Source organism: Mustelus asterias, chromosome 18 (genome assembly GCF_964213995.1).
Source record: "Mustelus asterias chromosome 18, sMusAst1.hap1.1, whole genome shotgun sequence".
NCBI classification, from domain to species: domain Eukaryota; kingdom Metazoa; phylum Chordata; class Chondrichthyes; order Carcharhiniformes; family Triakidae; genus Mustelus; species Mustelus asterias.
Window position 1 is genome coordinate 76,503,224 of NC_135818.1, and position 27,171 is coordinate 76,530,394.

Below are 27,171 nucleotides of genomic sequence, written 5' to 3' on the forward strand. Positions count from 1 at the left end.
AGGGAAAAAAATGCTTATTTTCCTTTATATTTACAAAACAAGTAACAACACTGATTAAAGAGCTCAGGCTTTTCGATAGCACTCTGTTTCTCTCCACAGACATAGAATCCCTACAGTGCAGACGGAGGCCATTCGGTCTGTCAAGTCTGCACTGACTCTCCAACAGAGCATCCCACCCAGGCCTATCCCAGTAACCCCACGTATTTACCCCAATAATCCCCCTACCCGACACACTAAGGGGCAATTTAGCATGGACAATCCACCTAACCTGAACATCTTTGGAGGGTGGGAGGAAACCGCAGCACCCGGAGGAAACCCACGCAGGCACGGGGAGAACGTACAGACTCCGCACAGACAGTGACCCAAGTTGCGAATTGAACCTGGGTCCCTGCACTGTGAGGAAGCAGTGCTAACCACTGTGCCACCTCTGCTGCATGCTGAGTGCTTCTAGCATTTTCTGTTTTGGTTCGAGAGTTCCAATTTCTACAACTAGGCCGCCCGAGTTTCTATTGCTAAATAGGAGCAAGAAGTGCAGGAAAAAAGCAGCCACAATATTTAAATCGCTGAACAGGCAGAATATTTAACTGGCCTCATCAAAGTTAAATTCTGCCCGGATAATGCTGCCCAATCCCCTCCTGGTTAAGGTCGCATTAATTTGCACAGTGTGTTGTCTGGAATGAAGATTATCCTTTTGCAGATTCCTGATACTCTCCGCGAACCTTTGATGATGTCGATTGTCTGCGGCTGATTTATCTACAGAGCGAGAGCGGGCCTGATTGGACCTGTTCAGTTTCCTCTTTGTTCTCCATGCAAATTGGGTTTGATTTCATGCGCCAGGTTTCCCTGGCAACTCACTTACCAGCTTCTTCAAGTCGGACGAGTTGAACAATATTTGGGAACTCAAATTAAATCGGCGCATTACTCGCGTCGCACAAGCCAATTCACAAATAGGAGACCTTTCATTTTGTGCTGGCGATATCTCATCACAATCATGTGGTTGCGGCAGTCGGGTTTGCAAAGGACTGGCGAAGGGCGGCATTTTCCAGCCCTTCCCGCCAGCAGGATCTTCCGGTCCCGCTGAAGCCAACACCCCCTCCCCTCCGCACCCCCATCCTGCGGCAGATTCCCTGGCAACGGAACGGGCGCGCCACACAAAATGCCATAAGATTCCACAGGGAATAATATGCCCCTGAGGCCAGGATTTTCCAGTCCCGCCAACGCCATGGGTGGGAACAGGGATATTTGGAGAGCGGCCAAAAGTCAGCTGACGATGTCTGCCACTGGCGAGACCGGAAAATCCCCCCCTCGGAATCTATTGTAGCCCAAGGCTGTGGAAATCAGAGCCACTGAGGGGCTGATCTATCTCCGTAATGTCACCCACCACATCTCCTACTCAAAATCTCTCAACCATGCCCTTTTTACGTTCAAACCTGATACTTCCAAAGCTCTCTTGGCTGGCCTCCTAACCTGCACCCGACGTAAACCAAAGCTCTCCCTAAACTATCCAGGTCGCACCAATTTCACCCATTGGGAAAGATTCTCCAGCCTCCCAGCCGTGTGTTTCCCACCAGCAGGAGGTGGCACATTATTTGCTAGCGGCAGGATTCTTTGGTCCTGCTGCTGTCAATGGGAATTCCGGGAAACCTGTTGGTGGGGGTGCACCACCAGCAGGACAGGAGAATCCCGCCAGCACAAACAGCCGGAGAATTCCGGCCACCTCTGTGCTCCCTAACCCACATTGGTTCCCAATCTAGTGCCACCTCAGTTTCAAAATTTATCATCCTCATTTTCAAATCTGTTCATTGCCTTGCCCTCTCCCAATATCTGTATAACCTCCGGCAGCCCCAAAATCCTCTAAGATCTCCGCATCCCTTCAATTTTGGCCTCTTGTGCATTACCAATTTCAATCGCCCCGACATTGAGGGCCATACCTTCAGCTACCAAGACCTTAATCTCTGGAATGGTGTTCCTAATCCTTTCCACCTCGCATGGCGGCACGGTGGCACAATGGTTAGCACTGCTGCATCACAGCGCCAGGAACCCGGATTCAACTTCAGTCTCGGGTGACCATCTGTGCAGAGCTTGCACATTCCTCCCCCCCCCCCCCCCCCCGGGCGCTCCGGCCCACCTCCCCAGAGTCCAAAATTGTGTAGGTTAGGTGGATTGGCCATTTAAATTGCCCCTTAGTGTTCCAAGATATATAGGCCAGGGGATTAGTGGGGCAAATATGTGGGGTTACGGGGTAAACCTGGGTAAGAGCCGGTGCAGACTCAATGGGCCGAATGGCCTCCTTCTGCACTGTAGGGATTCTATGATTCCTCCTTCTAACCAACCCCATTTAGCTACATTTTTGGCCATCTGTTCTGTTAGGTTCTGTTATATTTTTGTTTGAAAACTCTCTTGCAAAGTGCTTTGACATGTTTCAACACATGAATGTGGAGTATAAACAGAGATTGGTGCTGTCCATCCTGCACATTTGCACCATCCAGACAACTAAGCCCCATTGCCCTAGACAAACCAGCTGTCAATATTGAGATGTCAAAATGGAGGGAGCACAGCGAGTCTGCCATCCCAGGACAAAGCTGTGGCAAAATAATTGTTTTAGATATTGCTTACTAAGGGTGGGTCAGGGGTTTGTCAATGAAGAGACTGGGTGTTACAGGTTATTCCACTGTCCTTCTACTTCCCGGCTGAGGGAGCGGAGACTCCCTTTCTGTTGGCTAGAAAGTAGAATCAATGGGCAAAAGCCGAATAGTCACAGATGGAAACCAAACCATTATAAATGATAGCCAAATCCGCCAGGAAATTCACTTAAAACGCACAAGTTCCACTATGTCACTTTACAATGACCATTCCATAGAATCACAGAATCCCTATAGTGCAGAAAGAGGCCACTCAGCCCATCATGTCTGCACTGACTCTCTGAAAGAGCATCTTACCCAGGACCCTTACCTCTGGTGCCTCCCCAGTTATAGTTTACCACTGATGGCAGCCAGACCCTCAGTTACCAAGGTGCTAAGCTAAGGAACAACCGTCCTACACCTCTCCATCTCACTTTTCTCCTTTAAGACACTCCTTAAAACCCAAGGTCTGAATTTTTAAAGCCTAGCTCCCTTCATCCGGCATCGGTGGGAAGTGGAAGGAGGTCTGGACTACTCTGGGCCTTCAGGAGAGGGTGCCCCAGTCAGAAGATGGCTTCCATTGGAGTTGCTGCCTGCCCCATGTTACTGCCTACCCAGGAAGTGGCTTTTAGTTGATTTTTCTATTTCCACCCCTGATGTCATTCGCCCACAACCAAAAATTGGACAATTGGTTTCATCCACGTCCACATCCCCTTACCAAAGACCTGCCCACCCCACTGTAAAATGGCTTCCAGATTGCGGCAGGTGGGATCCCGAAGGAAATAGCACCCATGCAATTTCACGCTCTCCTACACAGCCCCCCCCACCTGCCTCATACTTTCTGGGGGTGGGGCGGGGAGCATAAAATTCTCGCCTGTATCTTTGATCAAGCATTTGGTCACTTGGCCTAATATCTCCTTCCATGGGCCGATGTCAGTTTTGTTCTATAAAAGCTCCAGTGAGCTGCCTCTGGGACATTTCATTACAGGAAAGGCGCCAATTGTTGTTTCGAGCCTGAGATTGGACAACGAATATCATGCGGCTCAGAATCATCACCAAGCTGTTCCAACAAAAAAAAAACACAATTTGGGAAAAATAGGCTTTAAAAATTCATCAAAGATTCTTAGACAGCACCTTCCAAACTCACGGCTACTTGCATCTAGTAGGACAAGGACAGCAGATACATGGGAACACCACCACCTGCAAGTTGCCCTCCAAGCCATTCACCATCCTGACTTGGAAATATATCGCCGTTCCTTCGCAGTCGCTGGGTCAAAATCCTGGAATTCCCTCCCTAAGGGCATTGTGGGTCAACCCACAGCACGTGGACTGCAGCGATTCAAGAAGGCAACTCACCACCACCTTCTCAAGGGCAACTCGGGATGGACAATAAATTCTGGGCAACCAACGACACCCATGTCCCGCGAATGAACAAAAAAAAATGACTATCCAAAAACAATGAGCAGGAAAAGACAAGCTGGGCCATCGCATCTACCTCATACGCCCAGTGCTATAGTTAGATCTTCCTACCCCACTCCCTCACTCCACCCACTGTCAATCATGTCATCCTGTCAGGAGGCCAATAAACAGCACATAGGGGGGCGGGGGCGAGAATCTGTTTAATCCCTCTCTGAAGGGGAAGGATTACCAGGTTTTTTTAAAATTTAGTTGCGGAGAACAGGAAACTCGTATTAAAAAAATACAATTCTTTTGAACAGATTTTGAAATTGTCACTTCAGGTTTCTTTTCTGGAATTGGTGCATTCAATTCTACAGATTCCCAGGAAACCGAGAAAGGCAAAGGGCTTGTTCCTGTTCTCCGCTGCTCTGTCTGGGAGATGCGTTTCGGCACCGTGCTAATTGAAAGCACCGGGGTATCATCCTTTAACTTAGACTTCTGTCCTCACATGTCAGAGTCAGACAACATTTGTTCATCAAAAGCCACTGGAAAAAGGGAGGAATATGCATCCTGAATTCCCTGAAGAGCTGCCACTTCCCCTATATCACGCAGTAATTGGATGAATCATTCCCTGCCCATTGTTTCAGCAGACAGAGAGAAAAAAATATTTTCTTTTTTCAATGCCATTATTTTATAGCTACTGTATATTTACTGTCACTCCAAGTAGTTAGGGTCAATGTCTATTAAAAGCAGGGCGTCGCCTCAGTCTGAAAGCCTTTGGAGAGCTCATTCAAAGCATTTCATACATGATGTCCCTCACGTTTAGTTTTGCAACGCTGGACATCTGAAACAGTAACAGGAAAAACGCGCAGCACCTGCAGACAAAGACGTGACAACGCTTTGAAAACAATGACACGGTGGCACTGTGGTTAGCACTGCTGCCTCACAGCACTAGGGGCCCGGATTCGATCCCGGCTTCAGGTGACTGTCTGTGTGGAGTCTGCACGTTCTCTCCGTGTCTGCGTGGGTTTCCTCCGGGTGCTCCGGTTTCCTCCCACAGTCCAAAGATGTGCTGGTTAGGTGGATTGGCCATGATAAATAGTCCCTTAGAGTCCGTCCCAAGGCATATAGGTTAGGGCGATTAGCGGGGTGCATACGTGGGGTTACGGGGATAGGGCCTGGGTGGGATGTTCAGTCTTGACTCAATGAGCCGAATGGCCTCCTTCTGCACTGTAGGGATTCAATGAACCCTTTTGTCAAAATCCATTCACGTCTGTTCTAAGGGAGATTTTATTCCAAATGTTGAACCGGCCTTTCCTTTCCCAACAGATGTTGACCCAACTTGTGTACCCGTGACAATGCCCTTTTCAGGCATACAGGTTATGCCTGATCATAACCAAAATGGAAAAATCACAAGGTCTTTCCTTTCCATGAAGGTATGTCACTGGGATTGCCAGGAGTATTTTCACTCACGCCCCTTGCCCCAAGTTGTCCCTCGGCCTCCTGACTGAAACAACACTGTAGTTGAGGAGAGCCAGCCCGCCATCATGGCAGTGTGGGTAGACCAAGTGGTGGAAAGTATACACGGGGAGAGCAGCTTCAGTGAGGGACAAGGGACCACCAACCATGAGCGAAGCTTCAGTCAAAACCAAAACATCAAGGCAGCCATCCACAATATAAAAGTTTGTGCATGACAGGAGCTTGTTGATGAATGGATGGGCAGGCAAAGCAGAAACAAAGTGATAGCCAATTCCAAAATAACTGCTGTGGAGTGTGGGAGAGGTAGGAGGTTGGCTCCAGAGAGCGGGAAGAGTACAAAGGTTCAGCAAGAGAGGATTATATTCACTGGAGTTTAGAAGAGTGAGAGGGGGTCTCCTAGAAGCTTATTAAATTATAACAGTTTTAGACAGGGCAGATTCAGAAAAAATATTCCCGATGGTGGGAGAGTCCAGAACTAGGGGTCATAGTTTGAGGATAAGGGGTAAACCTTGTGGACTGAGGTGAGGAGAAGTTTCTTCACCCAGAGAGTGGTGCATCTGTGGAATTCACTCCCACAGAAAGTAATTGAGGCCAAAACATTGTGCGATTTCAGGAAGGAATTTAGATATAGCTCTTTGGGCTAAAGGAATCAAGGGATATGGGGAGAAGGTGGGATCAGGATATTGAATTTGATGATCAGCCATGATCATAATGAATAGCGGAGCAAGCTCGAAGGGCCAAATGGCCTACTCCTGCTTCTAGTTTCTGTGTTTTAATGAAAGTTGGGAGTTGGGATTTCTGTAGAATACAACTGAATAGGCTGTACTGCACTAAAGTACAATGCTGAACTGGCAAGTAGATTGTTGCTGTAATTCTGCCAATATCATGTCTGCAAATCTTTTGTTTTTTTGATTTGATTTATTATTGTCACATGTATCAGTATACAGTGAAAATATTGTTTCTTGCACACAAAACGTACTGTACATAGAGGAGAAAAGAAGAGTGCAGAATGTAGTGTTACAGTCATAGAGCATTGTTCGAGAGTTTAAAAGAGTTAGAATAAAGTTTCAGAAGCATAGAAAGAGAGTGAAAGATGGAATTAGGGGATATGCTGGGCACAGCTCACAAGGAGTCACCTCACTCCGGCGCCATCTTGGAACTTCAAGTAGCTATTGACCTGTACCTGATTGGACATTGATTTAAATCTCAACTTATACCTCCTGGTTCAGACTCTACACTGCTCGAGAACAATTGTTCAACCTATTTAGCTTGGATTCATAGGCACGACATTTCAATGTATAAAGCCAGCACAATATTACCGATTTTGCCATTTTAAAATGCTGAGATTAATTTCACCTTGGGGAAGAGTGGGGGTGGAAGGAACAAGCAACATGCACATGTCCCAGCAGCCCCAATCTTCCTTTCAAGATGCTCTATGAAGCTTCACTCACTTTTGCTCTCAAACAGGGATACTGGTCCCGTATGTACACAGTGGTTAGCACTGCTGCCTCACAGCGCCAGGGATCAGGGTTCGATTCCTGGCTTGGGTCACTCTCTGTGTGGAGTTTGCATGTTCTCCCCGTGTCTGCGTGGGTTTCCTCTGGGTGCTCCGGTTTCCTCCCACAGTCTGAAAGACGTGTTGTTACCTTTATTGGCCATTCTAAATTCTCCCTCAGTGTACCCGAACAGGCGCGGGTGGGAATGTGGCGACTAGAGGATTTTCACAGTAACTTCATTGCAGTGTTAATGTACATGTATTACTTGTGACATGAATAAATAAAAACTCTAAAAGATGCTTGTCAGCAATGGATTAAGCAGCAATACACACACGACCCAAGTGTTGTGCTGCAGCCATCTGTTCAAAGAGCAGCTCTGGAGCATTGTGCCAGAATTTGTTTCTTATCAGGTTTCTCAAGAAAACTCAGACATTGCACAGACCAACTGGACAATCTCAGAGCTGAGAGGTCAGGTCACTCAGGAGCAAGGCCGAGAAGCACATCTTCATACACGGGGCAGTGGAAATCCCAAGCACTCTCCCGCAAAGGCCACGGATGATGCCAACTGAAACCTTTGAGACTGAGGTCAATACATTTTTATTAGGTAATAGTGCCAAACATATGGAGCAATGGTGGACAAAAGGAGCCAAGAAAGAACAGCCATGATCTGACTGGAACTGGTTCCAAAGGCTGCTGGCCCTCTCCCCGACACAATGAATTACCGAACCCACCAACGGTACCCCAAGTCGTTCAGGGGATGGGGCAAAAGAGTTTAACCACACAAGAGACAGTGAAAGTATCATATCCTTATTCAGAATTGGCATTTTCTTTCAGCTATTTCTGCCTTCCCACCTCCATCTCTTCTGGAGATGTAGGCAAGGATTTTCTGGCCCCAGTCCCGCTGAAAGTCACTAGCCCACTGTATCCCCCATGGCGGATCCGCAGGGAGATTCCGGCCATAGACTCTTGCCAGAGGGGCTGACTCTTCAGCCACGAGGCACCACCTGGTATCTCAAAGAACTGGCCATTTTACGTGCGAGTTTGAGTGAGCACATTCCACCGGGTCACAGCGAAGCCTAACACCTGCATGAAATTGTATCTGCTATCAGAGCCAACAGCTGTATGCCATTGTACCACTGCCAGTACACAAAATCAACCACATTTCTCTGAGCTGAGAGACTTAGTGGGTGAGATTTTCTAGCCACGCTCGCCCCAAAAACCGGAAAATCCCGCCCAAGGTCAATGGACCTCTGCATGGTCTGCTCCCCCCCCCCCAACCCACTATGATTCCCGTGGTGGGCGGGGCGCGAAAATCCCTCCCAGTAACTCACTGGCTTTACTAAACCAAGTAAGAAGTCTCACAACACCAGGTTAAAGTCCAACAGGTTTATTTGGTAGCACAAGCCACTAGCTTTCGGAGCGCTGCTCCTTCATCAGGTGAGTGGGAGTTCTGGTCACAAACAGGGCATATAAAGACACAAACTCAATTTACAAAATAATGGTTGGAATGCGAGTCTTTACAGGTAATCAAGTCTTAAAGGTACAGACAATGTGAGTGGAGAGAGGGTTAAGCACAGGTTAAAGAGATGTGTATTGTCTCCAGCCAGGACAGTTAGTGAGATTTTGCATCGGGATGTCAGGATTATCTCGAAGGTGTGTTTTATGTTGTGAGGATTGAAGATTACTGAGCTATTGGGAGCAGAGTTTTAACCAGGTTAAAGTCCAACAGGTTTATTTGGTAGCAAATGCCAGTTTGCGAGCTGGCAGCTATTGTTCTTGTCTAGTGTATAATCACTCATTGTAATTTTGCTGGAAAAAAATTACAATTCCTGACAAGACATGGCAGCAGGTTTTCCTCATTGTGAAGTTTTGTACTTTGGGATTTTGGGATGAGGGATCTTTACATTCAGGCATTAGTGCTATTCAGTCCTCCATAAGGTCCAGCGTGTGAGAAGCAAAGCTCTCTCATGGTGCTTTGGCCAAAACTTCAGCTGCGGTGCGTTCTTACAATGCAAAACCCCAACTGTTCATTAGGGATTGTGTAAACGCATTGTGGATTCATTTATTGAGGCTAGGCACATGGGACCATTCATGCAGGAAGTATTAAGCCTGCAGACACCAGAACTGCAGACCGGTGTGCGTACACGCTCTGCAGGAAAAGCAAAAATGTAATTAAAATTGGATCACATGACACACTTCCTATCCGGTGATGTCATGCTGCAATCCCTTATAAGGCATATTAGAACAAGGTGAGCGCTCCTCATTTCCCAGCCACCCTCAACAGATGTGTTTGATCGAGGTTGTCAATTTAGTTTTAAATTAGGAGTGAATTTAGCAACGCCCACTAAAATTTGACAGCATAATGCCTGCAAAGGTATTGATTTCCCAAAGGGAGTAGATGCTTGAGTTATCCACCAGCCTGGATTTTAACCCCGGCACCACAACTAAAAGATCAATGGCTAAATCAGTGTAAAAAAATTAAGATTTATTTATTAGTTCCAAGTGGGCTTACATTAACACTACAATGAAGTTACTGTGAAAATCCCCTAGTCGCCACACTCCGGTGCCTGTTCGGGTACACTGAGGGAGAATTTAGCATGGCCAATCCATCTAACCAGCACGTCTTTTGCACTGTGGGAGGAAACTGGAGCATCTGGAGGAAACACACGCAGACACAGGGAGAATGTGCAAACTCCACACAGTCAGTGACCCAAGCCGGGAATCGAAACCGGGTCCCTGGCACTGTGAAGCAGCGATGCTAACCACTGTGCCGTCCATGTATTACTCAGCCTGTCTGCTGAGGTATTGTTCTAGCACAACTGAGTCAGAATTTCAACGATTTTAATAGCAGTAAAGTCAGGGCAATAAATGCACAAGTTCAATGTCAGCTGTAAAACACCAATTTAAGATTTAATACACCCTTGCATTACTAAATGTATTGGTTAATTTGGATGAACTCAGTTCTTCTCCCTCGGCAGATGAATGCACAATTACTACTATTTATCTTAGATCCAGAGAGTTTAATCCCCAATAGCTCGATAATTAAAAAAAATGTTCATAACAAATAATGTTTACGGTGATTATTTTATGCCTGTGCTCGAGTGGAAATGACTAAATCAACACAAACTATCACAAAGTTATCTGCACCCAATTTATCGATTAAGTAAGAATAATCCTGGGATTAGGCACAGAAAATTCAGGACCGTTTTCTGCCAGACACCATGCTGAATAATTAAGAGAGATTACAATATGGCAGAGGCAGAACCAGGGGCAGCAGCCTCGAAATCTTCCAGTCATGTCAACAAAAGTTGATAGATAGAAACGAGAGAGAGCGCATGATCCCTAGAGTCAGCAAGAAAACGACCAGAATGGTAAAACAAACATCAATAGAAGCTCTCCCACTACATTAATATTACAGTCAGGGTGCAACACAACTCATAACAAAAAAGGCTGTAAGGTTTCTAATGGATTGTGGGCGATACTATCTCTTTAGTTGGTCAAATTTGAAGCCTGCCTCCAGGCTTAATATTTATTTAAACTGAATAATTTGGGTAAAAGGGCCAAGATGCAGAAAGGAAAGTTGGAGAGAGGAGCTGGTAAAGAAGATAAGGAAAAGCAGGAAGTCCATAAATGCTGGGGAAACCATCAGTGCCAACCAGACTGACAACCAATCAGAAGGCTTTATATTGCAAAGTGCAATAAGTGCTCGAAGGCAGAAGTCCCTTCACCAAGATTCCTTTATTTACAAGATCCAGCGACACTATACAGAGTGCTCTCAGCCTGCAGTCTACATCTGGAGTGCCAGAGGAACTGACACTCCTGTTTAACTACAGAGCATGGGGCTCCCTGATTGGACCATCACTCTGGCCCTCAATCAGGGACACCTTTTGTTCTCCAACCAAATAAACACAATCAAATTAACTTAGGGATAACTCAAAAGGGGCAGCTCCCTAAAGGGAGGGAAACAGCCCAAACAAAAAATCAAAGCGGAAAGGAAACTTAAAACATCAAATTAAAATGTGATTAAAGGGGTCAATTATACACCCCATTCTCTGCGGTACCCAATGGGCACGGAAGGCATCAACTGTGCCTTCGGACACCACATGCTCCCTTTCCAGGGACACCCGGCCGCGAACGTAGCCGCGGTAGAGGGACAGACAGTCAGGTTGGACGACCCCCTCGATCGCCCGCTTCCTGGACCTGTAGATGGCAGGCCCTTAATCAGGGAGTTCATATTCAAGCAAGCCAACCTCAATTGCCTGATTAAAATCGTTACACAAAGGCACAAAGAAAACTTATTTTTCTCACACACGTGCACACTTCAGCAAGACACATGATTAAACAAAGTATTTAAGTTGTTGCTGTTGGAGTCATTGCAGAGCAAAGCAGGAATACTGATAGATTTTGAATAGCCTGAAGATGCAGGTAATGTGTTTATTATTGGGAGGTGGTGCAGTACTGGGGGAGTGCAGCTCTGTCAGTGATGCTATCTTTCAGCTAAGATGTTGAGTTGAAGCTCATTTGACCCTCTGAGATGAACATTAATTGATAACTCAAACTAGGGTTGTGTGTGTATTCTCTGGACTTTAGAAGGTTGACGGTGGCTCGATCGAAGTTTTCAAGATATTAAGGGGAATAGATAGGGTTTAAAGTTTATTTATTAGTGTCACAAGCAGGCTTACATTAACACCGCATTGAAGTTACTGTGAAAATCCCTTAGTTGCCACACTCCAGCGCCTGTTTGGGTACACTGAGGGAGAATTTAGAATGGCCAATAAAGGTAACAGCACGTCTTCCGGACTGTGGGTGGAAACCGGAGCACCCGGAGGAAACCCACGCAGACACGAGGAGAACGTGCAGACTCTGCACAGACAGTGACCCAAGCCGGGAATCGAACCGGGTTCTTAGCACTGTGAGGCAGCAGTGCTAACCACTATACCACCCAGGGTAGACAGGGTGAAACTATTTCTGCTAGTTGTGGGAATCTAGGACCAACAGACACACTCTAAAAGTTGAACCCGAGCTTTCACGAGTGAAATTGTGGAAGACAATCATCCTCACTAGTCAGGGAGAGAGCCAATGCTAACCATTATCTGATTGAAAGGCAGAACACCCCGAGGACTAAATGACCTACTCCTGTTCCCATGTAAAAGATCCCATGACACTATTTCAAAAAGGAGCAGGCGGGTTCTCCCCGGTGTCCTGGCCATTGTTTACCCCACAACCAAAAGCACGAAAAGATAGATAATCCAGCATTTATCTCACTGCTGTTTGTGAGGCCTTGCTGTAAATTGTAACGTAGGAGTTGCAGCAGCCAATGCTAACTACACTTCAAAAGAAAAAACGCTTCATTAACTGTAAAGCAGTTTGAGGTCTCATCCAATTGTACAAAGCATGGCATAAATACACTTTCTATCTATACAGTAGCGCAAAGCTCTGGCAACAGCTCTCATTGAACCACAGAATTGTCACAGCACAGAAGGAGGCCATTTGGCCCATCCTGTCTGTGTCAACTCTCTGAATGAACAATTCATTTCGTTTCTACTCGCGTGCCTTATAGAATCATAGAATCCTACAGTACAGAAGGAGGCCATTCGGCCCATCAAGTCTGCGCCGACCACAATCCCACCCAGGCCCTATCCCCATAACCCTATGCATTTACCTGAGCTAGTCTTCCTAACACTAAAGGGGCAATTTAGCATGGCCATCCACCTAACCCGCACATCTTTGGACTGTGGGAGGAAACCGGAGCAAACCCACGCAGACACGGAGAGAATGTGCAAACTCCACACAGGCAGTGACCCAAGCTGGGAATCGAACCCAGGACCCTGGCACTGTGAGGCAGCAGTGCTAACCACTGGGCCACCATGCCGCCCCTATCTGCCTTCTCCCCGTCACTTCAGCGCTTTAATGCAAATGGAACGCATCGGCTGGAAAGGCAGAAAATGAGAGCCACAAGTGCAACTTTAAACAAATGCATGTTTTATTAACCAAATGTATGCACTGATTTGGAATCCAGAGAATTCTTGTACGATACTAATTAGTTCTGAACACAGCTGAACCCAACTCAGTGTGCAAAACATTCCTCCTCATCCCAGCTCTGGTTCTTTTGTCATTACTGTAATGACTTTAATCAGGCAATTGAGGTGGGCCTGTTAGAATATGAACTCCGTGAGTGAGGCCAAATTGATGGGCCAACAGGGAGCTTCGTACTTAACCAGATGTGTCAGTTCCTCTGGCACTCCTAGTGTAGACCGCTAACTGAAAGCACTCTGTATCCTGTTGTCAGACTTGTAAATAAAGGGATTTTGGTGAAGGAACTTCTGCCTCTGAGGACATATTACTATGACCTTATATCTGTATCCTTCACCTGTTGCTGCCCCACATTTGGTACAGATCCCATAGACAGCCAATGTAGATAGATAATTCGACTTAACAGAGCAAAGTGCAAAACCTTTACATGTCAGGCCCGATATTATTTGGGTTTAGATTCAAATAATTGCTAAGCTGTGCCTCAAGCAAGCCTTTAATTTAATGATTAGTGAAGGTAATTATAGTAGGTGTGACAATTCAGGTCTATGGTTTTGGAGTCAGCGTGTAAGCGATGCCAAAAAAAAGCCTCAGCTTTTCACTCTGTAAATGCAAATACAGAAACCACTTACCAATTTAACACATCATTATTAAAACTCCAGGCTTCTGAGCAGCATACAAACAACCTCATGGTCCCAGAATCAAATTCTTAGCAGAAATATTCACTGTATAATTGCAGAAAATGCTGGATAAACTCAGCAGGTCTGGCAGCATCTGTGGAGAGAGAAACAGAGTAAATGGGCCGGGATTCTCCCGCCATTCACACCAGCGGGATTCTCTGGTCCCGTTGCAGTGAACAGAGATTTGGCTGAGCACCAAATTCTTCATCCTCGCTGGCAGTGGTGGGTGGTGGCGAGGACGGCCGGAGAATTCCGGCCAGTCTTTCTGCCTTGGCAGATAAGATTAAGGAGAACCCTAAGGCGTTCTATAAATATGTGAAGAGTAAAAGGATGAGATGTGAAGGAATAGGACCTACAAAATGTGAAGGTGAGAAAGTATGTACAGAACCGGAAGAAATAGCAGCGGTGCTTAATGAATACTTTACCTCGGTATTCACGGTGGAAAAAGACCTGGGTGGTTGTACTACAGGATTGCAGCAGACTGAAAAGCTTGAGTATGTGGACATTAAGAAAGAGGATGTGCTGGAAATTTTGAATAGCATCAAGATAGATAAGTCACCGGGACCGGATGGGATGTACCCCAGGGTACTGTGGGAGGCGAGGGAAGAGATTGCAGAGCCTCTGGCGATGATCTTTGCATCATCGATGGAGACGGGAGAGGTTCCGGAGGATTGCGGATGTGGTTCCTATATTCAAGAAAGGGAATAGGGATAGCCCAGGAAATTACCGACCGGTGAGTCTAACCTCAGTGGTTGGTAAGTTGGTGGAGAAGATCCTGTGGGACAGATTTATGAACATTTAGAGAAGTTTAGTATGCTCAAAAGTAATCAGCACGGCTTTGTCAAAGGCAAATCGTGCCTTACGAGCCTGGTGGAGTTCTTTGAAAATGTGACTAAACACATTGGCGAAGGAAAAGCGGTAGATGTGGTTTACATGGACTTCAGCAAGACGTTCGATAAAATCCCCCATGCAAGACTTCTCGAGAAAGTGAGAGGGCATGGGATCCAAGGGGCTGCTGCCCTGTGGATCCAGAACTGGCTTGCCTGCAGAAGATGGCAGTCATGATGTGGAGATGCCGGCGTTGGACTGGGGTGAACACAGTAAGAGTTTTAACAACACCAGATTTCCACTCCATCTGACGAAGGAGCAGCGCTCCGAAAGCGAATGATATTTGCTACCGAATAAACCTGTTGGACTTTAACCGTGTTAAAACTCTTACTGTGTTTGCCTACAGAAGGCAGAGAGTGGTTGTAGATGGGTCTTTTTCTGAATGAGGTCGGTCACCAGTGATGTGCCCCAGGGATCTGTTCTGGGACCCTTGATGTTTGTCATTTTCATAAATGACCTGGATGAGGAGGTGGAGGGATGGGTTGGTAAGTTTGCCGACGACACAAAGGTTGGTGGTGTTGTGGATAGTTTGGAGGGATGTCAGAAGCTGCAGCATGACATAGATGGTATGCAAGACTGGGCGGAGAAGTGGCAGATGGACTTCAACCCGGATAAATGTGTAGTGGTCCATTTTGGCAGGTCAAGTGGGATGAAGGAGTATAATATCAAGGGTAAGACTCTTAGCAGTGTAAGGATCTTGGGGTCCGGAGTCCATAAGACTCTTAAATCGGCCTCGCAGGTAGAGGAGGTGGTTAAGAAGGCGTATGGTGTGCTGGCCTTCATCAATCGAGTGATTGAGTTTAGGAGTCGGGAGATAATGATGCAGCTTTATAAGACCCTCGTCAGACCCCACTTGGAGTACTGTGCTCAGTTCTGGTCGCCTCATTACAGGAGGGATGTGGAAATTATTGAAAGGGTGCAGAGAAGATTTACAAGAATGTTGCCTGGATTGGTTGGCATGCCTTATGAGGATAGGTTGAGGAGCTCGGTCTTTTCTCCTTGGAGAGACGAAGGATGAGAGGTGACCTGATAGAGGTGTACAAGATGTTGAGAGGTATAGATCGGGTGGATTCTCGGAGGCCTTTTCCCAGGGCTGAAATGGCTGCTACAAGAGGACACAGGTTTAAGGTGCTGGGGAGTAGGTACAGAGGAGATGTCAGGGGTAAGTTTTTCACTCAGAGGGTGGTGGGTGAGTGGAATCGGCTGCCATCAGTGGTGGTGGAGGCAAACTCGATAGGATCTTTTAAGAGACTTCTGGATGAGTACATGGAACTTAATAGGATTGAGGGTTATAGGTAAGCCTATATATAGGCCTAGGTAGGTAGGGACATGACCAGCACAACTTGTGGGCCGAAGGGCCTGTTTGTGCTGTATTTTTTCTATGTTCTACAGAAGAGTTCTTGAGAAAGTGTGGGCAGAATTCTCTGGCCGTGCTAGTCTAAAAGCCGGAAATTCCCGCCCAACTGTGAATGGGGTTTCGCATTGTCCGCAACCTGCCTGCTAAAATTCCAGTGGCGGTCGGGATGGGAGAATTCCGGCCTGTGTTTCTCTCTTCACCGATGCTCTGGCATTTTCTGTTTTTATTTCAGATTTCTAACAGCTGCAGTATTTTGCTTTTATCACAGTATAATTACACCTGCATCATCTAAATTCCACGGGACTTTCTGCTTACTGAAAGCAACTATTGAGTGAATCTTTGGAGAGGGGGTGAGGGAGGGAGGAAGGACCATTCATTGTCATCAATTAAGCCAATGCCTTCAATCAATTAGGAATCATTTGGAGGCAGTATGAGGCAATTATAGGATTTTTGATCATAGTGGATAGACTGAGATTAGCCGAACAGTCTTACTCATCCATCTTGAGAGTACAGATTATGCGTGATAGCAGTTGATGTTTTAAGAGGTCACAGTGAAGACAATAGAAAGGTTATTATAAATATTGTGCAACATATTGAACACCAGGAACACTAGATTGATTCCAGAGAAGAGGGGTTTGTCGTATGAAGAGAGATTGAACAGTTTAGGCCTATACTCTCTGGAATTTAGAAGAATGAGGGGAGATCAAATTGAGGTGTACAGGATGATAAAAGTTATGGATAAAGTAGATGTGGACCGGGTGCTTCCTCTTGTGGAGCATTCTAGGACGAGAGGATAAGGGCTAGCAAATTTAAAACAGAGTTGAGGAGAAACTACTTCTCCCAAAGGGTTGTGAATCTGTGGAATTCGATACCCCAAAGTGCGGTGGATGCTGGGACAGTGAGTAAATTTAAGGAGGAGTTAGACAGATTTTTAATTGGTAATGGGTTGAAGGGTTATGGGGAGAAGGCAGGAAAATGGGGATGAGGAGCATATCAGCCATGATCGAATGGCAGAGTGGACTCGATGGGCCGAACTGCCTAATTCTACTCCTATATCTTATGAACTTATGAACCAGGAGAATCACAAAAAAAAACCTCAGATTAAACAACGACTAAATTTCTCTTCCTTACCCCAACAATAATCATCCTAATGCATCACAGCTTTATATGGCTCCTGCTCTGATCAAGACCACAGGAAGCTGGACTAGAGTCATGAATGAAGCCCAGTCCATCACGCAAACCAGCCTCCCATCCATTGACTCTACACTTCCCGCTGCCTCAGAAAAGCAGCCAGCATTATCAAGGACCCCACACACCCCAGACATTCTCTCTTCCACATTCTTCTGTTGGGAAAAAGATACAAAAGTCTGAGATCACCTACCAACCGACTCAAGAACAGCTTCTTCCCTGCTGCCATCAGACTTTTGAATGGACCTACCTCACATTAACTTGATCTTTCTTTGTACCCTAGCTATGACTGTAACACTACATTCTGCACCCTCTCCTTTCCTTCTCTATGAATGGTATGCTTTATCTGTATAGCGTACAGGAAACAATACTTTTCACTGTATACTAATACATGTGACAATAATAAATCAAATCAAATCAAATCAGGTAGTTCCCTGGCAGCGCCTGTGAAAAGGACAGAGTAGGTATTTTAAGTGCAGGAATTCAGGCAATGATTTTTGATTTTGATGGCACATTCTGTCATTCCCAAAGTGCCAAAGCACTTCACATCCAACAATGTGCTTCTGAATTGCAATTACTCTCGCAACGTAGGCAAGTGGGTACTTGCCAGGGGATAGCAGTTACCCGAGAAGTGGGAATAAGTTACACACTCGGCTCGTTATTTATGGGAAGGGGGCAAGATTGGGGTGGGCGACACTGGTCTACAAACAGCAGAATGATGATACTGTCCCACCCAGCTGTCCTCAGCTCCTTTCGGCTGCCGGGTCTCCCCAGGTCTGGGAGAAAACAGGCCGGCTATCATTTAAACTGGAACGCAGATAAAACCGGAGGCACGCAGCCTCATTAACATCGTCAAATGAGGGATCAGCCACTGAGAGGGCAATGCCTGCACCAACCCCACTCTCTTTAAGCAGTGGGTTTACACACAAACACGCATAGAACCGAAGTGGGTTGGGCTTAGGTTTGAAATTTTTTATGTTTTAAATTTCTTGTCCATTTGTATTGGGGAGAGAGAACTGTCCCCTTGCCCTGCCCATCCACACCTACCCTTACACACACTGGTCTGAAGAAGGCGCTGCCCTCATCAGCCACCTCTACCAGGGATTTTCACGTAACTTCACTGCAGCGTTAATGTAAACCTACTTGTGACACTAATAAATAAACTTAAACTAAAAACTCAAAGAAATTCATCAAGTTAGTCAAACAATTTGGAAAAAATCGGCTAATTCCAAGACGGATTTGAACCAGAGATACTCTGGTTTCTGGCTCAGTGTCAAACCACCTACCTACCAACCAAAGCAGAACACTTCACCCAGAGACTTCCATCAATCAAATCCTGATTTGCAAAATTTTGACCCTCATTGGAATATTTAACCCCTCGAGCTTGTGTCACCATTCAATTTGATCGTGGCCGATCTCTCAGCTCCATTCATGCATCATTGCTCCATACCTCTTGATATCCTTCCCTACCATTGCTCCATATCTCTTGATAAACTTCCCTACTGTTGCTCCATATCTTTTGATATCCTTTCCTACCATTGCTCCATATCTCTTGATATCCTTCCCTGACAGAATGTTATCATTCGGGAGAGTGTCATTCATTGCAGCATCCAACACCATGAGGAGGGAATTCCAGAGTCCAGAGGCTCAGATTCCAATTCACTCAAAGCCCAACCAGCTTAAACAGTTAAAACTGGGTCCAGGTTGTGCAAATGGGTTTTGAGAGATCCTGTGTATGTTTAGCCCAGTTTGCTTCAGTCTATGCAAAGACTTCATTTTAAGATATTTCTGCCTATGCAACTAACTCTGCTAACTTGACTATATGTAGAATCAGAAGGCTAAAGGTTAGCTAAAAATTGACTGCATTCCCAAAGGGTACACAATGCAGGCAAAAAAAAGCATAACCCAGCTGCAAGGATTGCTTTTCTAAGTTGGAGACAGAATGCAAAACACATTTCCAATAATGAGATAACAGTTGAAATATAGATTGGATTTCAGTGTGTGTTTTCCAGTTTGTTCATTTTCGAGATCCGTTCAGTACAGGGGCTGGTAGTAGAAGCCAGTCTCCAAGTTTGCTTTTTCTTTTCGCTTCTGTCATGTTAATGGCGGCACAATGGTTAGCACTGCTGCCTCACAGCGCCAGGGACCCAGGTTCGATTCTCGCTTGGGTCACTATTTCCTCCCACAGTCTGAAAGACATGCTGGTTAGGTGCATTGGCCATGCTAAATTCTCCCTCAGTGTACCTGAACAGGCGCCAGAATGTGGCTACTCGGGTATTTTCACAGTAACTTCATTGCAGTGTTAATGTAAACCTCAATAAAAGCAAATTACTGCGGCTGCTGGAATCTGAAACCAAAAGAGAAAATGCTGGAAAATCTCAGCAGGTCTGGCAGCACCTGTAAGTCATGATGTGGAGATGCCGGCGTTGGACTAGGGTGAACACAGTAAGAGTTTTAACAACACCAGGTTAAAGTCCAACAGGTTTATTTGGTAGCAAATACCATTAGCTTTCGGAGCGCTGCTCCTTCGTCAGATGGAGTGGAAATGTGCTCTCAAACAGTGCACAGAGACACAAAATCAAGTTACAGAATACTGATTAGAATGCGAATCCCTACAGCCAACCAGATCTTAAAGATACAGACAATGTTGTTGGAGGGAGCATTAAGCACAGGTTAAAGAGATGTGTATTGTCTCCAGACAGGACAGCCAGCAAGTCCAGGAGGCAAGCTGTCGGGGTTACTGATAATGTGACATAAATCCAACATCCCGGTTTAGGCCGTCCTCATGTGTGCGGAACTTGGCTATCAGTTTCTGCTCAGCAACTCTGCGCTGTCGTGTGTCGTGAAGGCCGCCTTGGAGAACACTTACCTGAAGATCAGAAGCTGAATACCCGTGACTGCTGAAGTGCTCCCCCACAGGAAGTGCTCCCCCACAGGAAGTGCTCCCCCACACCTGTAAGGACAGAAAAGAGCCGATGTTTCGAGTCCAGGCGACCCTTTGTCAAAACTCGAAACATCAGCTCTTTTCTCTCCTTACAGGTGCTACCAGACCTGCTGAGATTTTCCAGCATTTTCTCTTTTGGCTAATATAAACCTACTTCTGACTAATAAATGAACTTTAATGTTTTAAGTTCTGTTCAATAAAATAAAACCATTTTTAAAACTCGTATCAGTGCTGTCCCCTCGTTTATTCAAACGAATGAATGGACCCACCAGGTTCAATGGTGACCTAACCATCTCGGAATAGCTTTCCCTGCTTGAGATCGTGGTTTGCTCGAATGGTTATTAGCGAAGCAAAGATTTGTTTATTAGGGCTGTATTAGATTTTACACGCATCATTAACTGAGATTTAGTGAGCTACCTTCAAGCTACTTTCCGTGCTTATTACACACCAGGGACCCCTGGCTTCTCAATCTTTGCTTCATTAAAGTTCACATATTTAAAAAATATAAAATGATTGCTGTGTTTACTCTGCTTCGTAACCAATGTTTAATGAGTCAGAGCTCCATACAGACTGTCAGTGCAAATTGATTTGCTTCCTCGGCACTTCTGGTCCCGGCTGTGATCTTATCTGATGATTTTACCAGTTTAATTTTGCGTTAACTTTAACATTGAAAAGAAAGGCCAGTGATGGGTGATAGCCTCAGCTCCCAAAGGGAGAGCTGGGATTTGAAACCTACCTGTCCAGGGGAAACTGGGCAGGTGGACAGTACAAATTGTCCAAACTCGATATTCAACTTCCAGCCGCTGGGGTTCAGCCAGAAACATGCTTGTTGTACATTGAACTTCAGTACTAGAATCATAGATTTGCCATAAAATTCCTATGGTGCAGAAGGAGGCCATTCGGCCCACTGAGCCTGCACCAACAACAATTCCAACCAAGCCCTATCCTCATAAACCCACATGTTCACCCTGCTAATCACCCTGACACTAAGGGACAATTTAGCACAGCCAATCTACCTAACCTGCACATCTTTGGAGTGTGGGAGGAAACTGGAGCACCCGGAGGAAACCCCAGACATGGGGAGAAGGTGCAAACTCCACACAGTTACCCGAGGCTGGAAATGAACCCGGGTCCTTGGCGCTGTGAGGCAGCAGTGTTAACCACTGTGCCACCATGCCACCCTGATGTTGGTGTGTTGCATATTCCAAAGAAAGAGATTTGCTTAGTTCCCATTGAGCTTCCCATGGCATTGAATTTTCACTGAACCATTTGACTCCTATTTGTGAGATTCCCCCATCTGTTAGCTTCATGAGGAGCTCCATTAGGTCCATTACTTATCGTTAAAATCAGGATGTTTTCGAAACACAAAGGCAGCAAGAGGAAACAAAGGGTGGGATTTTCTGTGCAATCTGCTGCATTCATGGTGGTTCCGGAAAAGTTGTGTGAAATACTGGAATGGATAAACATAGTGGGAGAGGAAGGAAATATTAAAGGGTTTAGCACCTTTGAAAGTAGATAAATAATCAGATCTGGATGAAATGTATCTCAGGCCATTAAGTGAAGCACGGGAAGAAATAACAGAGACTCTGGCTGTCATTTTCCAACCCCCTCCAGCCAGAGGACTGATACGATTCTGCAGTTGTTTAACAAAGCAGGAAAGGATAGCTCGAGGAATGACAATGCCAGCAGTGGGATTATTATTGGAAGGAAATCTGACATAGGATACCATAGAATTATTGAATGGTTATGGTGCAGAAAGGAGGCCATTCAGCCCATAATGCTCATGTCAGCTCCGCAAGAGCAATTCATCTAGTCCCACATGAACAAGGCATGACATTTACAATTCTCCAGTGCTGTGATGCCACCCTTGTATTGAGAGGGCTTGAAAGATAATTGACAGTCCCCTTTGCATGTTCTAACCTTACTTCCCTCAGCATCCTCAAATATATCCCGCCCAGTCCGAGTGACTTATCAATCTTAAACAGAACCAGCCTTTCCAATGCCACCTCTCTCTCAATGTTCAGCCCATCCAGAGCCTAACTACCTCCTCCTTCATTATGACTTTGGCAGCATCTTCTGAATCAGAGGTGAGCTAGCAAAATGGATACAGAACTGGCTCGGTCATAGAAGACAGAGGATAGCAGTGGAAGGGTGAGTTCTGAATGGAGGAATGTGACAAGTTCCTCAGCGTTCAGTGCTGGGACTTTTGCTGTTTGTAATATATATAAATGATTTGGAGGAAAATGTAACTGGTTTGATTAGTAAGTATGCGGACGACACAAAGGTGGGTGGAATTTCAGATAGTGATGAGGACTGTCAGAGGATATAGAGACTTGGGTGAAGAGATGGCAGATGGGACGTATACAGTAAATGGCAGAACCCTGAAGAGTATTGATAGGCAAAGGGATCTGGGTGTACAGGTACACAGGCCACTGAATGCGGCAACACAGGTGGAGAAGCTAGTCAAGAAGGCATACGGCATGCTTTCCTTCATCGGCCGGGGCATTGAGTTTAAAAATTGGCAAGTCATGTTGCAGCTTTATAGAACCTTAGTTAGGTCACACTTGGAATATAGTGTTCAATTCTGGTCGCCACATTACCAGAAGGATGTGGAAGCTTTGGAGAGGGTACATAAAAGATTTACCAGGATGTTGTCTGGCATGGAGGGCATTAGCTGTGAGGAGAGGTTGGAGAAACTTGGTTTGTTCTCACTGGAATGACGGAGGTTGAGGGGCGACCTGATAGAAGTCTACAAGATTATGAAGGGTATGGACAGAGTGGATAGTCAGAAGCTTTTTCCCAGGGTGGTAGAGTCAATTACTAAGGGGCAAAGGTTTAAGGTGCGAGGGGCAAGGTTTAGAGGAGAGGTACGAGGGTGGTGGGTGCCTGGAGCTCGCTGCTGGGGGAGGTAGTGGAAGCAGACACGATAGTGACTTTTAAGGAGTGTCTTGACAAATACATGAATAGGATGGGAATGGAGGGATATGGTCTCCGTAAGGGCAGGGGGTTTTAGTTTAGTCGGGCAGCATGGTTGGTGCAGGCTTGGAGGGCCTGTGCTGTAATGTGTTGTTCCTGTGCTGTAATTTTCTTTGTTCTTTGTTCTGACTGTACCCAAATTATTGCCTCTTTAATGGCAGTCCATGATGCCCTTGTAGATCTGCCTGCCAATCTTTGATTCCAATTTACCTGAGCCAGCACTCCATTGAAATTGGGCAGCACGATGGCACAGTGGTTAGCACTGCTACCTCACAGCGCCAGGGACCCGGGTTCGATTCCAGCCTCGGGTCAGTGTCTGTGTGGAGTTTGCACGTTCTCCCCGTATCAGCGTGGGTTTCCTCTGGGTGCTCCGGTTTCCTCCCGCAGTCCGAAAGGTATGCTGGTTAGGTGCATTGGCCATGCTAAATTCTCCCTCAGTGTACACGAACAGGTGCCGGAGTGTGGCGACCAGAGGGATTTTTGCAATAACTTCATTGCAGTGTTAATGTAAATCTACTTGTCACACTAATAAATAAACTTCAAAACCTAAACTTTAAATTGACCCTCTTCCAGCGAAGTATTTCTTACTTGAGATTGTTGTGCCCTTTTCCATCAATAACCTGAAGGTTATAATACTGCACTGAACTAAAATTTTACTCTAATCCTTCCAGGGTGACATTATCGGAATGTTACTATGTTTAATATTCTATGCAGGGGATCACACGTCGCTGTTGTTCAAGTCAAGTTGACACCCTTGAGCGAGCAGTGATTCACCAAGCTGACATGTGGCACACTGCTGCGAGGAAGTTCCTTACACTCGCTATGAGGAAGCTCCTTACACTTGCTGCGAGGAGGCTCCTTACACTCGCTATGAGGAAGCTCCTTACACTCGCTATGAGGAAGCTCCTTACACTCGCTATGAGGAAGCTCCTTACACTCGCTGTGAGGAAGCTCCTTACACTCGCTGTGAGGAAGCTCCTTACACTCGCTGTGAGGAAGCTCCTTACACTTGCTGCGAGGAGGCTCCTTACACTCGCTATGAGGAAGCTCCTTACACTCGCTATGAGGAAGCTCCTTACACTCGCTATGAGGAAGCTCCTTACACTCACTGCAATGCCTGAAACTGGAAGGTCGGCCAGATGAATTGACTGGCGATCTCTGTGTTCACTCACTGAGTGTTGCAAGGTACGGTTAGGAAGTTCCCAGGAGGCCAGGCCTGCCAGTTCTGGTCTTCCTCCAGCCTAGGGTACATACATGCATGCAATCCCTACAGTGCAGAAGGAGGCCATTCAGCCCATCGAGTCTGCACCGACTGCAATCCCACCCAGGTCCTATCCCCATAACCCCATGCATTTACCCTGCTAATCCCCCTGACACTAATGGTCAATTTAGCATGGCCAATCAACCTAACCCGCACATTTTTGGATTGTGAGGGGAAACTGGAGCACCCGGAGGAAGCCCACGCAGACACAGGGAGAATGTACAAACTCCACACAGACAGCGACCCGAGGCCGGAATCGAACCCGGGTCCCTGGCGCTGTGAGGCAGCAGTGCTGTTTCCTATAAGCTACATGGCAACAATTCGTCTTCTCTGTTCTTTCATGGGATGTGGGCATTGCAGGCAAGGCCAACATTTGTTGCCCATCCCTATTTGCCCTGGAAAGGAGTGGCTTGCTGCACAATTTCAGAGTGCAATTAAGAATCAACCACACTGCAGGTTTGGAGTCACATGTAGGCCACATGTATTCACAGAATAAAATCATCAAATCCCTCCAATGCAGAGGAGGCCATTTGAGTCTGCACTGACTCTCTGACAGAGTATTCTTAATGTGGAGATGCCGGTGTTGGACTGGGGTAAACACAGTAAGGAGTCTAACAACACCAGGTTAAAGTCCAACAGGTTTATTTGGTAGCAAACGCCACTAGCTTTCGGAGCACTGCTCCTTCGTCAGGTGAGTGCGAGATCTGCTCATAAACATCAAACAGGGCATATAAAGACACAAACTCAATTTACCGAATAATGAATAATGATTGGAATGCGAGTCTTTACAGCTAATCAAGTCTTAAAGGTACAGACAATGTGACTATGTGACTCACATTGTCTGTACCTTTAAGACTAGATTGGTGGAGTTGCTGATAGTGCCGGGGATTGTCAGAGGATACAACAGGATGTAGATAGATTGGAGACTTGGGCACAGATGGAGTTTAATCCGGACAAATGCGAGATGATGCATTTTGGAGGATCAAATTTAGTTGTGAATTATACTGCAAATGGCAGAACCCTTAGGAACATTAACATACAGAAGGATCTGGGGGTACAGGTCCACAGTTCCCTAAAAATGGCAACACAGGTGGCTAAGGTGATTAAGAAGGCATGTGGCATGCTTGCCTTCATCAGCTGGGGCACTGAGTACAAGAGTTGGGAAATCATGTTGCAGCTACATAAAATCTTGATTTGGCCTCATTTGGAGTATTGCGTGCAGTTCTGGTCACCACACTACCAGGACATGGACGTTTTGGAGCGAGTGCAAAGAAGGTTCACTGGGATGTTGCCTGGTCTCGAGGGTGTTGGCTATGAGGAGAGGTTGAATAAACTAGGATTGTTTTCACTGGAAAGACAGAGGCTGAGGGGAGACCTGATAGAGGTCTACAAAATTATGAGAGGCACAGACAAGGTGGATAGTCAGAGGCTTTTTCCAAGGGAGGAAGTGTCAAAAACAAGGGGGCACAGGTTCAAGGTGAGAGGAGGAAAGTTTAAGGGAGATATGCGGGGGAAGCTTTTCACGCAGAGAGTGGTGGGTGCCTGGAACATGCAGCCAGAGGTGATGGTGGAAGCAGGCATGTTAGCAACATTTAAGAGGCATCTGGATGGATACATGAATAGGGAGGGAATAGAGGGATACGGACCAAGTAAAGGCAGAAGGTTTTTTTTAGTTTAGTTAGGGCATCATGATTGGTATAGGCTTGGAGGGCGGAAGGGCCTGTTCCTGTGCTGTACTTTTCTTTATTCTTTATTCACCCTATCCCTGTAATCCCACACATTAAGAGTTTTAACAACACCAGATTAAAGTCCAACAGGTTTATTTGGTAGCAAATGCCATTAGCTTTCGGAGCGCTGCTCCTTCGTCAAATGGAGTGGATATCTGCTCTCAAACAGGGCATACAGAGACTGTCTCTGTATGCCCTGTTTGAGCAGACATCCACTCCATCTGACGAAGGAGCAGCGCTCCGAAAGCTAATGGCATTTGCTACCAAATAAACCTGTTGGACTTTAATCTGGTGTTGTTAAAACTCTTACTGTGTTTACCCCAGTCCAACGCCAGCGTCTCCACATCATGAATCCCACACATTAACCATGGCTTATCCGTCCAAGCTACACGTCTTGGGACACGAAGGGACAATTTAGCATGGCCAATACACTTATCCTGCACATCTTTGCAGTGTGGGAGGAAACCGGAGCACCCGGAGGAAATCCACGCAGACACGGGGAGAATGTGCAAACTCCACACAGACAGTGTGAGGCAGCAGTGCTAACCATTGTGCCACCGTGTTGCCCTACTGCTGATTTCTTTCACGAAAGGACATTAGCGATGATAGCTTCATGGCCGCTATTACCAAGACTAGCTTCCACTTCCAGATTTTTGATTTGATTTGATTTATTATTGTCACATGTATTAACATAGTGAAAAGTATTGTTTCTTGCGCGCTATACAGACAAAGCATACCGTTCATAGAGAAAGAAACGAGAGAGTGCAGAATGTAGTGTTACAGTCATAGCTACAGTGTAGAGAAAGATCAACTTAATGCAAGGTAAGTCCATTCAGAAGTCTGACAGCAGCAGGGAAGAAGCTGTTCTTGAGTCGGTTGGTACGTGACCTCAGACTTTTGTATCTTTTTCCCGACGGAAGAAGGTGGAAGAGAGAATGTCCGGGGTGCGTGGCGTCCTTAATTATGCTGGCTGCTTTGCCGAGGCAGCGGGAAGTGTAAGACAGAGTCAATGGACGGGTGGCTGGTTTGCGTGATGGATTGGGCTGCATTCACGACCTTTTGTAGTTCCTTGTGGTCTTGGGCAGAGCAGGAGCCATACCGAGCTGTGATACAACCAGAAAAAATG

The 27,171-nt window shown here is 46.1% G+C and overlaps 1 protein-coding gene across 3 annotated transcripts in view; it reads right to left on the reverse strand.

Annotated features, from left to right (window-relative positions):
* Nucleotides 1-27,171, reverse strand: part of LOC144507281 (coiled-coil domain-containing protein 85C-like) — a 263,226-nt gene that overhangs the window by 160,214 nt on the left and 75,841 nt on the right. The window contains exon 2 of one of the 3 annotated variants that reach the window (XM_078234325.1): nt 8,368-9,143. The exons of the other annotated variants lie outside the window; for them this stretch is intronic. Within the exon in view, the coding sequence (XP_078090451.1) occupies nt 9,025-9,143 (119 nt within the window). The 3' untranslated portion in view covers nt 8,368-9,024. Of the gene's footprint in view, nt 1-8,367; nt 9,144-27,171 lie in introns of those variants that run through there. 3 annotated transcript variants of the gene reach the window in all.